The 13,144-nt window shown below is 40.3% G+C and overlaps 1 protein-coding gene across 1 annotated transcript in view; it reads right to left on the reverse strand.

Moving 5' to 3' along the window:
* PPP1CB (protein phosphatase 1 catalytic subunit beta) overlaps positions 1-13,144 on the reverse strand; it is a 54,987-nt gene that overhangs the window by 18,209 nt on the left and 23,634 nt on the right. The window contains exons 3-6 of the mRNA XM_012501474.2: positions 11,202-11,333; positions 9,145-9,375; positions 6,141-6,245; positions 3,997-4,068 (exon numbers count right to left, since the gene is read on the reverse strand). Of these exons, the coding sequence (XP_012356928.1) occupies positions 3,997-4,068; positions 6,141-6,245; positions 9,145-9,375; positions 11,202-11,333 (540 nt within the window). The remainder of the gene's footprint in view (positions 1-3,996; positions 4,069-6,140; positions 6,246-9,144; positions 9,376-11,201; positions 11,334-13,144) is intronic.

Raw genomic sequence — 13,144 nt, forward strand, 5'->3', positions numbered from 1 at the left:
AAGTGAGGAGCGCCTCTGCCCGGCGCCCCATCCGGAGGAAGTGAGGAGCGCCTCTGCCCGGCCGCCCCATCCGGGAAGAAGTGAGGAGCGCCTCTGCCTGGCCGCCCCGTCCGGGAAGAAGTGAGGAGCGCCTCTGCCCGCCCGCCCCGTCTGGGAAGTGAGGAGCGCCTCTGCCCAGCCGCCCCGTCCGGGAAGAAGTGAGGAGCGCCTCTGCCCGGCCGCCCCGTCTGGGAAGTGAGGAGCGCCTCGCCCGGCCGCCCCGTCTGGGAAGTGAGGAGCGCCTCTGCCCGGCCGCCCCGTCTGGGAAGTGAGGAGCGCCTCTGCCCGGCCGCCCTGTCTGGGAAGTGAGGAGCGCCTCTGCCCGGCCACCCACCGTCTGGGAAGTGAGGAGCGCCTCTGCCCGGCCACCCACCGTCTGGGAAGTGAGGAGCGCCTCTGCCCAGCCACCCCGTCTGGGAAGTGAGGAGAGCCTCTGCCCGGCCACCCATTGTCTGGGAAGTGAGGAGCGCCTCTGCCCGGCCACCCATCGTCTGGGAAGTGAGGAGCGCCTCTGCCCGGCCGCCCCGTCCAGGAAGAAGTGAGGAGCGCCTCTGCCCGGCCGCCCCGTCTGGGAAGTGAGGAGCGCCTCTGCCCGGCCACCCACCGTCTGGGAAGTGAGGAGCGCCTCTGCCCGGCCACCCACCGTCTGGGAAGTGAGGAGCGCCTCTGCCCGGCCGCCCCGTCTGGGAAGTGAGGAGCGCCTCTGCCCGGCCGTCCCGTCTGGGAAGTGAGGAGCGCCTCTGCCCGGCCACCCATTGTCTGGGAAGTGAGGGGCGCCTCTGCCCGGCCACCTATCGTCTGGGAAGAAGTGAGGAGCATCTCTGCCTGGCCGCCCCGTCTGGGAAGTGAGGAGCGCCTCTGCCCGGCCGCCCCGTGTCTGGGAAGAAGTGAGGAGCGCCTCTGCCCGGCCGCCCCGTGTCTGGGAAGAAGTGAGGAGCGCCTCTGCCCGGCCGCTCTGTCTGGGAGGTCTACCATGGAGGCCAGAAGCAATGTGGGGGCTGGACGTGGTGGCTCACACCTGTGGTCCCGGCACTCTGGGGGGCGAGGCGGGTTGATCACTTCGGGCTAGGAGTTCGAGACCAGTCTGGCCAACTTGGCGAAACATGAAAAATACAACAGACAAACCAACCAACCAACTCAGTGACAACAAAACAGGTCTACCCTGGAGTCATACTCTAATTTTTTCTATTTTCCTCCCTTTCTGATCCTTTATCCCACTTTCTTTTTCTTCCTCTTCCTTCTCCCTCTTCTTTGTCAAATAGAGGATTGAGTTATTATCACTGATCCACATAAAGTCCCTCTCTACCTTATTTTAACTCCCACCCCCCATTTCTATTCCCCGACTTCCCATGTGTAACCTTCCTAATATGTTTGATACGTATCTTTTTGTTTGTATGTATTTTTAGAAAATGTTTATTGTTTTTGTGTGCAAAAAAAATTAATAAAAAAAAAAATCAAATAATGGTAGCAACAACAATCTGGAATTCTTTAACCTTAACAGGGTCAAGATAAGAATTTCAGGTCAGGCACGGTGGCTCACGCCTGTAATCCCAGCACTTTGGGAGGCTGAGGTGGGTGGATCACCAGAGGTCAGGAGTTCGAGACCAGCCTAGCCAACATGGTGAAACCCCGTCTCTATTAAACATACAAAAATTAGCTGGGCACAGTGACAGGCACCTGTTATTCCAGCTACTTGGGAGGCTGAAGCAAGAGAACTGCTTGAACCCGGGAGATGGAGGTTGCAGTGAGCCAAGATCAGGCCATTGCACTCCAGCCTGGGCGACAAGAGTGAAACTGTCTCAAAAAGAATTTCAGACTCAAGATTCATTGTTTAATGAGCTAGCATCACAATCAACTAGGGTATTTCAAATAATGTATTAATTTATAAATTAAATTTCTGAATGTTGCAGACACTATCAAAGATCAAAATAACTGTTTTCAGCATCTCAAAAACTTCTCATTAAAATATGCTAAAATAAATAAAATATGCTAAAAATAGAAGCCTTGCATATCACACTTGAAATTTACATCTGAACTACAAACAGATATTCTGAAGAATGACTAGTAATACATATTTATATTATACCTTATTTTAAAAATAGCACTTTGGGTGTTTTTTGAAAGAGAGGGTCTCACTGTGTCACCCAGGCTAGAGTGCAGGAGCACAATCACAGGTCACTGCAGCCTCAACTTCCCAGACTCAAGTGATCCTCCTGCCTCAGCCTCCTGAGTAGCTGGGGCACCACGACACATGGCTAATTAAAGAAAAAAAAAATTTTTTTTTTCTCTGTAGAGATAGGTGTTATGTTGCCCAGGCTGGTCTCGACTCCTCACCTGAGGTGATCTTCCTGCCTTGGCCTCCCAAAGTGCTGGAATTACAAGCATGAACTAGTGCACCAGGCCTAAAAACAGCATTTTAAATAAAATACTATTTAAATACTAGTTTCTATTAGGTTTACTCAAATGTATTCTATAATTACAATCAAAAACTGTGATAAAATGCATACTTTTAAAAACAACACAAGTCGTGTTATGTAAAAAAGCTCATAACACAGGCTGGGTGTGGTGGCTCACGCCTTAATCCCAGCACTTTGGGAGACCAAGGTGGGTGGATCATGAGATCAAGAGATTGAGACCATCCTGGCCAACATGGTGAAACCCCATCTCTACTAAAAATACAATAAATTGGCCGGGTGTGGTGGCGGGTGCCTGTAGTCCCAGCTACTCGGGAGGCTAAGGCAGAAGAATCACTTGAACCCAGGAGGCAGAGCTTGCAGTGAGCCGAGATTGCACCACTGCCCCCAAGCCTGGTGACAGAGCAAGACTCCATCTCAAAAAAAAAAAAAAAAAAACAAAAAACCTCCTAACACAATTTATTACAATATACAGTGGATTACATGGCTACTGACATCAGAGGATCTATACCATTTATCATGGTTGATGTGTAGTTCTGAGCAGCATTTTTTGTGGTGATTGTTGTTTCTTTTTTTCTTTTTTATTTTTTTTTTGAGACAGTTTCACTGTCACCCAGGCTGGAGTGCAGTGGTGTGATCTCGGCTTACTGCAACCTCTGTCTCCCAGGTTCAAGCGATTCTCGTGCCTCAGCCTCTTGAGTAGCTAGGCTTACAGGCACGCACCACCATGCCCAGCTAATTTTTGTTATTTTTAGTAGAGATGGGGTTTCATCACGTTGGCCAGGCTGGTCTGGAACTCCTGACCACAAGTGATCCTGCCCACCTCAGCCTCCCAAAGCGCTGGGACTATAGGCATGAGCGCCACTGCTCCCAGCCTTCCCACAGACTTCCAATGTAATTTTCACAAAACTGACCACAGGTCTCTAGAGCCATAAGAGCTCTAAAAATTTAAGCCAGGTATGGCACATGCCTGGAGTCCTAGCTACTCAGAAGCTGAGGCAGGAGGATTGCTTGAGCCTAGGAATTCGAGGTCCAGCCTGGGCAACAGAGTGAAATCTCTCCCACACCCCTTGAAAAAAAGCTCTAAAAATTTGAAATAGAGGACATAGAAAATAACAAAAAACTACTAGACATTTGAAAAGAAGGTAGTTGTATCCTTGCCTAAGAAGCAAAGAATAGATTATTTTAATTAAAAAACTTTTGGCTAATTCAACAAATTTTTGAAGAACATAACCAATGCTAGTATGAATGAGGGAATTTAGAAAAATAGGTATGAGGACTCAACAGCAAAATCTTTTTTGTGATCAAATAAGTGTGATAGAACTACATTATGACTATAAATAAGAAGGTTCTGCATTTTGAGGATCAGTGCAAAGTGAAAAATTGTGTATTACTGCAAATAAAGTAATCTGTAGCTGGCTTATTGACTATGAAAAAAACTCTTTTATTTATTATATAAGCCAATCCTACTTCCACTAAATGTAATCAGGTTCAAATATGACAACACTTTACACAAAACAATTAAACTTCTCTCTATACTTACCTGTATCAGGGACATCAGTAGGTCTCATAATTCTCCGAATTTGCTCCATAGATTGCAGGTCTGGTGACAATCCTATAAATAAAAAGATGAGACATAGTACTAATAGCTAAAAATTTTAATATTTTCATAGTCACTGAATAAAAAGCATTTAATCAAAATAGATTCACTATGTGAAATTAAAGATACTGAAAAGTGTTCCTTTGAATGTCCTTTTTTTTTTTTTGGAGACAGAATCTTACTCTGTCACCCAGGCTGGAATGCAGTAGCACGATCTTAGCTCACTGCAACCTCCGCCTCCCGGGTTCGAGCAATTCTCCTGCCTCAGCCTCCCAAGTAGCTGGGACTACAGATGCACACCACCACATCCAGCTAACTTTTTGTATTTTCAGTAGAGACGGGGTTTCACCATGTTGGCCAGGCTGGTCTCGATCTCCTGACCTCATGATCCGACCACCTTGGCCTCCTAAAGTGCTGGGATTACAGGCGTGAGCCACCACGCCCGGCCCCTTTTAATGTCTTAAAGGGCAACACAGAGTTATTAGGAATTCCACTTTGATATAATAGAGCATTATAATTTTTTTTTCCATTTTTCCCTACCAGGGAAATGAAATTCTTTTATATTTCAAAAGACTTCCCAAGGAAAAAAAAAACTACCATTCTTTTTTCCAATCATTCCCTGGCCTTCGTAGAAACATAATCAATTGCAACCCTTCCTACCACTTTTGCCAGTTCTTACCACTAATCTTAAACATTTTAACTTCTAAGTGAAAGTGCCTCACTTGGTTCCCTAAGACCTTCTTTTCACATCCCACTCCAACACGTTCATTATCTTCATGAAGTCATAAACTATTGATCAGAATGATTAACAGGAAAAGCTCATAAAAATACTTTGCAATCTTTGAAGTGGTATATAAGCTATTATTTCTCTCTGGTAGGCAATCCAAGTATCATCACAAGGAATGAAGCTAAACATTCATATCCATACTGCTACACTTCTATCCTTAGCTAAACTAATGTACAAGAACTACAATTCATTACGTGTTTAGTATCTACTGGAAAACATATTTCAATTAATATGGTGAATTATGTTCTGCCAGAGAATAAACCATTTATTACCTCAGGCCTAGGCAAGTGCATCTATCTTTTCAGCGTTTTTCCACTTTAATTCTTCCCGTATATTGATGAAAAACTAATTTTCTTACACTATTTCCATTAAATTACTTCCCTGCACAAAAACCCAATATGGTTATTAAATCATTCAACAAACTCCCTTGCTCAATATTCAAATCTCCATAATCTGATCCTATCATTTCCCAGCATGTACTTGACCTTCTAGTCAGGCCAGTTCTTACACATTCCCCAAACTAGACAACAAAGAGTGTCTCAAGTCCTTTTAACTTCTCCAAAGTCTATTTATCCTCTAAAACCCATGCTTCTATACACACATGTATCCAGTCTTTCCTCCTCCTGACTTCTCATAGTGTCTTAATAAGTTCTGACATATTAAATACCTTTTATTACTCAATTATCTGTTTCATAAATATATCTTAGCAACAGGTTTTTAACTCTTCAAGATGGTCAGATCAGATAATACATTAGCTACTAGCTAGGTGTTAGACATATACATTAATTTTTCAAATAAACTTTCAAAATAAACTTCAAGCTTATTTCATAAGCCATACAGAGTAACTTACCAATCTACCAAAAATTATTTTATTATTTTATTGCTAATACTAAAGCAAATATATGAAGCCTAGAATTCTTGATATATGTGAATATGAAACTCAATTTTATTTGGATTCTGATGAAAGATTTCAATATAGGCAGGAAGATAATGATCCTCTCATTGTTACTGATAAATAGCAGGGGTGTCTTTCTGTTAAAACTTGAGGCAAAGGAGACTTTCTCAAACAACTCTAGTTACCCTCTTTATATGTGAAACTGTATTTAAAGAAGCATTACATTTTCATTTATAAGTAAGTTTCTAGTTATTAAAAGAGGTTTAGCCATGTTTAAAACAGTTTTAATCACTTGAGTTTTCACACAAGCACTGCTTTGTTTTCCCACAGCCTCTTGATTATTATAGGTATTTTCCGAATAATAGAAGAATAAAAGAAATCTGTAAGGCAAATTTACTAGTCTACCTCCATGACAACAGAAGATCTTCTCATCCACAATGGCTGCTATAGGCAGACAGTTAAAACAATCAGTGAAGGTCTTCCACAATTTAATATTAAATCTTCGTTTGCCTATAAAAAGAACAGATAGAATAAATTAAAAAATCTAAAGCTGTTCTCATCAGTTATCTCAAAGCCACAGGATTATGAATGATTTCAATTTTCTTCTTTATTTCTTCTTTATGTTTATCTATAAAGAAGAACTTTTTCTATAATGCATAGATGTTATTTACATACCTTTAAAAAGGCAACAACTACAATAAACATTCAATACCTTCAGTAAAGTTACCAAGACTTCAAAGATTGTGCTGGGGGGTAGGGGTGGGATGGGAAGATGTTGGTCAAAGAATACAAAGTATCAGTTGGGTAGTAGGAATAAATACAGAAGATCTATTGTATAACATAGTGACTATAGTTAACACTATATTGTATCTTTGTAAAATGCTAAGACTAAATTTTAAGTGTTGTTTTCTCCCAAAATGCTAACTTTTTGAGGTAATGCATATGTTAAATCAGCTGGATTTAACCATTCTACAATGTATATATACTTCAAAACATCATGTTGTACATCATAAATACATAGAATTTCTGACAAATAAAATAAACCTAATCAAATTTAACACTTAAAAAATCCCAAAGACTGTGCTAGGTGTTTTATGAAATACATCAAACAATTTTTGTCTTTTAAGATCACTATCATATAGCAATTTTTAAACTATAATATAGCAATTTAAAATTTTTATAATATAGCAATTTTTAAAACACTATAATACAGCAACTTAAATATAGCAAATTTTAAATTTTAAAACAATTTTTGTCTTTTAAGATCACTGTCATATAGCAATTTTTAAACTATAATACAGCAATTTAAAATTTTTATAATATAGCAATTTTTAAAACACTGTAATATAGCAATTTAAATATAGCAAATTTTAAATTTTAATAGGCTCTTAGTTCATTTTTTTCCCTTCAATGTGTGGACTACTTAAATACCTAGCCAAACAAGCAAGCAGAAGTGAAAAGGTGCCCCTGGAAACTGTCCATTTTAACACTAATGCATTGATTAACACAGTATAAACTTATTGCCAAGGAAGGAAAATTTCCAAGTGTTCAACTGGTATTCTCTTTTGTGTGAATTACAACTTGGCGCTATAGCAAGTATAAATAGAGGCACAAAGGCTATAATTTTCCTGTAGCCTAGCATAAAAAGCTACGACAAAGACAACCTCAAGTGTATGTTCACTTTTTTAGAGTTACTCGATTTTCCTGAATTTGGTAATAAGGTACAACTACTAAGCTAGGGAAGGGATGAAAGACACAAGTACTAACTTCCTGTGCTTTTATGCCACAACCTGCCCCTTAATGAGTAAGTACATAACTCAAAGCACTGTTTACAAGTTGCTTTCCTATACATTATTTCATTTGATGTCATTTCTATCCCCAAGGACATTCTTGCCCATCTTTTATCCTTTAAAAATATACCCCCATTTCTGATGTAGCTTTAGGAAGAATGTTGTAGTTTGATGTACTCCAATCCACTTCCTCTCTGCTAGTCTGATTTAAATAATTCAAACCATACACTACATCTCAGAAATAAAAATACAATACAAAATCAAATACAGAATCATTTCTATTAGAATGTAAGCTCATGGCTGGGCACAGTGGCTCATGCCTGTAATCCCAGCACTCTGGGTGGCCGAGTCGGGTGGATCACCTGAGGTTGGGAGTTCAAGACCAGCCTGATCAACACAGAGAAACTCCATCTCTACTAAAAATACAAAATTAGCCAGGCAAGGTGGTGCATGCCTGTAATCGCAGCTACTTGGGAGGCTGAGGCAGGAGAATCGCTTGAACCCAGGAGGTGGAGGTTGCAGTGAGCTGAGATTGTGCCACTGCACTCCAGCCTGGGCAAGAAGAGCGAGACTCCGTTTCAAAAAAAAAAAGAAAAAGGAAAAAAGGCTATTTTCATTAAGCATTGGAAGCCTGATACAGCCTTTTTTCACTACAAGGACATACAGTCCCAGCTAGGCCGATGACCTGCTATTTGGCTGGACAGGGAAGGCCTATCAATGCTGGAGAAACACTTGGAAAAAAAAAAAGTTAGCTCCATGAGAACAGAGATCACCTGTATTGTGTATTGCTTCATGCACTGTGTTCACAATAGTGCCTGCACATATAACATACCCTCAAACTTTGTCAAATCGTTATATAAATCAAGGAGATATGAGTTTGAATAGGTCTCTAACATAATCAAGGATTGAAAAAAAGCAAAAATAGATTCTAATAGGGAAGACAGCAATAAAAAATTCAATTTGAAGATTATAATTGATTCTAAGTTGTAATTAACCAAATAAATACTTACTCCCGTATTCTAATAAAACCAAAAGACCAAATTTGAACCTAGTAGGGTATTTTAATAATAACACTTGGAAACATACAATACCAAATGGGTGATTTCCTACTAATGAAAAAGAGAATAAAATAAGGATACCCCAGAGTATTCAGTATCTTTGTCTTCCAAGGTTTATAGACACAGATTTAAATTCTAATAATAATATACTTTGACTTTTAAATAGTTTCACAGAACTTCTCAATAATTCTTGTGACACAGGACTAATAAGAGCTGTCATACCACAAAAATGCTGAGCTAAAACCTTAATGGACACTAGAAAACCAAGGGCCACAGCCTACAATGACTTCTGTCTCACCTGGATAGTTTACTAGATAAACTAATTTTAAAAGAGCCTCTTCAGCCAAGTAAGCTGCAGTCAATCTGAAACATGACCAAGGAGATCTCAAAAGCAACCAATTTAATTAGTAACACGTTTCCCAGTTTCAGGTTCCTCTTCCTGACCTATGCCTGATAGACCTTATTTTGAAAAAACTCTGAATCAAAGGAACTCTTCTGAACCAGAAAATTATTAGGCAATGTTTCCATGAATTACTTTTCTAAGTCTTTATTTTCACTTACATTCATCATAGAATCCATAAATGCGATTGATGCTAGCACACTCATGGTTTCCTCTTAAGAGAAAGAAGTTCTCTGGATATTTGATTTTATAAGCCAATAGCAAACAAATGGTTTCCAAAGACTGCTTTCCTCTGTCCACATAATCTCCTAAGAAAAGATAGTTGGCTTCTGGTGGGAAACCTCCATATTCAAATAATCTCAGTAAATCTGTATACTGTCCATGAATATCTCCTAAAGAGAGAAAAAGTCAGTTTTAGAAAAATTGGTTACTCTTATAAGCAGCTTCTATGAAATGATTCCCAGTGTTCACATCCTGTGTAATCCTCCCCTACCCTTGAGTATGGGCTATATTTAGTGACTTACTTCTAACAGGCAAAAGTGAGATGGGCCGTCACTTCCAAGATTAAGTTACAAAAGACTATGACTTTCATCTTGCTTGCACTCTCTCACCTTCTTCCATGCTCGCTGATGAAACCAGCTGTCTAATGAAGCATCCCACGTAGCAAAGAACTGAGGGAGGCCTCTGAGCAACAACTCATTTGGAACTGAGGCTCTTAGTCCATCAGTCTATAAGGAACTGAATCCTTTCACAGTTCAACCTTCAGATGACTGCAGCCCGAGATCACGCCTTAATTGGAGCCTTGTGAGAGACCCAGAGCCAGAGGACCCACTAAGCTGTTCCTGAATTCCTGACCCACAGAAATTGTGAGATGGTAAATTAATGTTGCTGTAAGCCACAAAGTTTTGGAATGATTTATTATACAACAATAGATAACTAAAACAATTTTATTATCTGGTAGTTTAACTTACGTCACTTTTTAACGCCAAATATGGAGACAAATAGTAAACCTTTAGAAATATGTAGTACAAATAACTTCTATTACCGTCAAGTTATTTCTATATTACATTTTAAAGAACACCTTCAAAGAATACTTTAATTCTAATCATTTTAAGATCACCTCTAAGTAACTACATTTGCTTCATTTAAGTTTATACAGGGGATTGATTAGTTCCCCTAAATTCCGAACTACTACCTCTTACTTGAAGGTGTGATATTCTAAGTTAATTGATCCATTCAACAAACATTTACTGGCCAGCTGTGGTGGCTCACGCCTATAATCCCAGCATTTTGGGAGGCCAAGGCGGGTGGATCACCTGAGGTCAGGAGTTTGAGACCAGCCTGGCTAACATGGAGAAACCCTGTCTCTACTAAAAATACAAAAAATCAGCTGGACGTGGTGGCACACGCCTGTAATCCCAGCTACTCAGGAGTCTGAGGCAGCAAAACCACTTAAACCCGGGCGGTGGAGGTTGCAGTGAGCCAAGATTGTGCCATTGTACTCCAGCCTGGGCAACAAGAGTGAAACTCTGTCTCAAAGAAAAACCAACCAAACAAACAAAAAACAAACATTTACTTAGCTAGTATCTCTTATTTGCTGGGCACTGTACAAAGGACTGTAAAAAAGCCACTGTAAAACTTAAAAGAATACAAGGTATAAACTAGTACAATCTTCAAAACAAATTTAAATAACATAAAAGTTAGAAGACCACAGATATTGCCATATTGACCCTCTAAATTATACACCTATTTTTTTCTAACCAGTGTACTATGATGCCCTTTTCTTGACATCCTTGACAACACTAAACATCAATCTTCGGTATTTTTTTATAATCTGACTAGAGTTGGAGACTTGCTTTAAATTGCACATCACTGATTACTCAAGAGGCTGAGGTCCTTATGTTTACTGGCCATTTGAATTTCTTCTAAGACCTTCCTCTTCCTATGTTATTTTTATATTGTATCGTCTTTCTCTTATTTATAAGAACTCTTTATATATTACAAATACAACTCTTTTTATCTGTTGTATATATAGCAAGTACTTTCATCTTGTCTGTAACTTGTCATTTTTATGTTTCAATTTTTATAAACTTTTATTTAGTAAAGACTACTGATCTGTTTTATACAAAATTTTCAAAAAATGTTTTCTCTAGATCTTAAACATGCGAGGAAAAACATGATTCAAAAGAGTTGTTTCCAACTTTACCCATTTACATACCACAAATTTTCAGCGGTGCTTCCAATTCTAAAAGAATAGGCTGGCTGAGAAAGATCTCCCGAGACTTGATACATAAGCCTCGAACTTCTGCTTCAGTCATCTGCACAATCTTTCCTGGACGACATCCTCGTACTGACAAACAATAAATAAAACAGTCAGTTTTCTAAAATTTACTCATATAATAATCTTTCAAAAAGAGTCAAGCCCTATTTTAAAAATCAGAAAAGTCACGCAGGCAACAAATTAACCTATTTGGTCTCATGGTTTAAAATAATGTTATTCTATGATCTTTGACTATTTTCATTGTTACTGGTTCCTGATGATGCTCCTCAAGTCTGCTGTTGATGAAATGCAGTTCTGTTTTTTGCTGTCCCGTGACCAACCTGGGGCCTAGCAGCCAAAGGGACCTAAAAGACTTTAGGGCCGGGCACAGTGGCTCATGCCTGTAATCCCAGCACCTTGCGTGGCTGAGGCGGGTAGATCACCTGAGGTCGGGAGTTCAAGACCAGCCTGATCAACATGGAGAAACCCCATCTCTCCAAAAATACAAAATTAGCCAGGTGCGGTGGCACATGCCTGTAATCCCAGCTAACTGGAAGGCGGGGTCAGGAGAATCGCTTCAATCCGGGGGGCTGAGGTTGCAGTGAGCTAAGATCGCCCCATTGCACTCCAGCCTGGGCAACGAGCGAGACTCCGTCTCAAAAAAAAAAAAAAAAAAAAAAAAAGATTTCAGAGCCCGCACCCTTTAAGGTCTGGCCTGCTTATCTCGCATCTAGTAGGATGTCAAAATAGCATCATTAAGAACAATGTACTATGAAGAGAGGGAGATTAAATAGTAATTGTCAGTAGCTGATTTAGCTTCACACACTTTCTTGGAATGTTACCAGCAGTCCCCAATATTTTAGCAACCGCTATCTCTACTTTCTGATCAAAACAAATACAAAAAAGATATCAGCTATGTATTAAAAATTAACTTATCATTATATTCCCAATAGAGCATTATATTAAAACCTCTAAAGGCTATTTAGATGGAGTGAGGCATTTTTGCATTACTGAGCCATAAGATAATATGGTTTCCAGTAATTTGTGGAATGAAGGGGAGTAGTATGGTGCATGGAGAGAGAGAAGAGTTCCTTATTTGCCCCACTGAACTCAACTTGTAATCATTTCCTCTCATCACCATCTCCCCTGACTCCCTTTAACCTTAAATTTACTGCTGAGCTCTCATTTAATCTTAAGTGAAAGGGCATTTAAGAAAAGAAAACAGGCTGGGAGCAGTAGCTTGCCCCTGTAATCCCAGCACTTTGGGGGGTCAAAGCGGGAGGACTGCTTGAAGCCAGGAGTTCGAGACCAGCCTGGGCAGCAAAGCAAGGCCCTGTGTCAACAAAAGATTTTTTTTAAAAAAAGAATTAGCCTGGCATAGTAGAGAATTGCTTCAGGCCAAGAGGTTGAGGCTGTAGTGAGCTATGATGGCACTAGGGCATTTCAGTCTTGGTGACAGAGCAAGACCCTGTCTCTGCAAAATAAAGAATAAAGGCCAGGCACGGTGGCTCAAACCTGTAATCCCAGCACACTGGGAGGCCAAGGTGGGTGGATCACTTGAGCTCAGGAGTGCAAGATCGCCCTGGGCAACATGATGAAACCCCATCTCTACCAAAAATACAAAAAATTAGCTGGGCATGATGGTGCATGCTTGTGGTCCCAGCTACTCAAAGGTTGAGGTGGAAGGTTCACTGGACCCCAGGAGGCGGAGGCTGCAGTGAGCTGACATCGTGCCACTGCACTCCAGCCTGGGTGAGAGTGAGACCCCATCTCCAAAGTAAAATAAAATAAAATAAAATTCCACATATTTCTTGCTAAAAATTGCTGATTCCTTTGTCAGGTCAATAAGAGGCTTTAAAAAAAAAAAAAGGCCTCCACATGCAAAAGCTATATATTCCATT

This window comes from Nomascus leucogenys, chromosome 19 (assembly GCF_006542625.1).
Source record: "Nomascus leucogenys isolate Asia chromosome 19, Asia_NLE_v1, whole genome shotgun sequence".
Lineage (NCBI taxonomy): Eukaryota > Metazoa > Chordata > Mammalia > Primates > Hylobatidae > Nomascus > Nomascus leucogenys.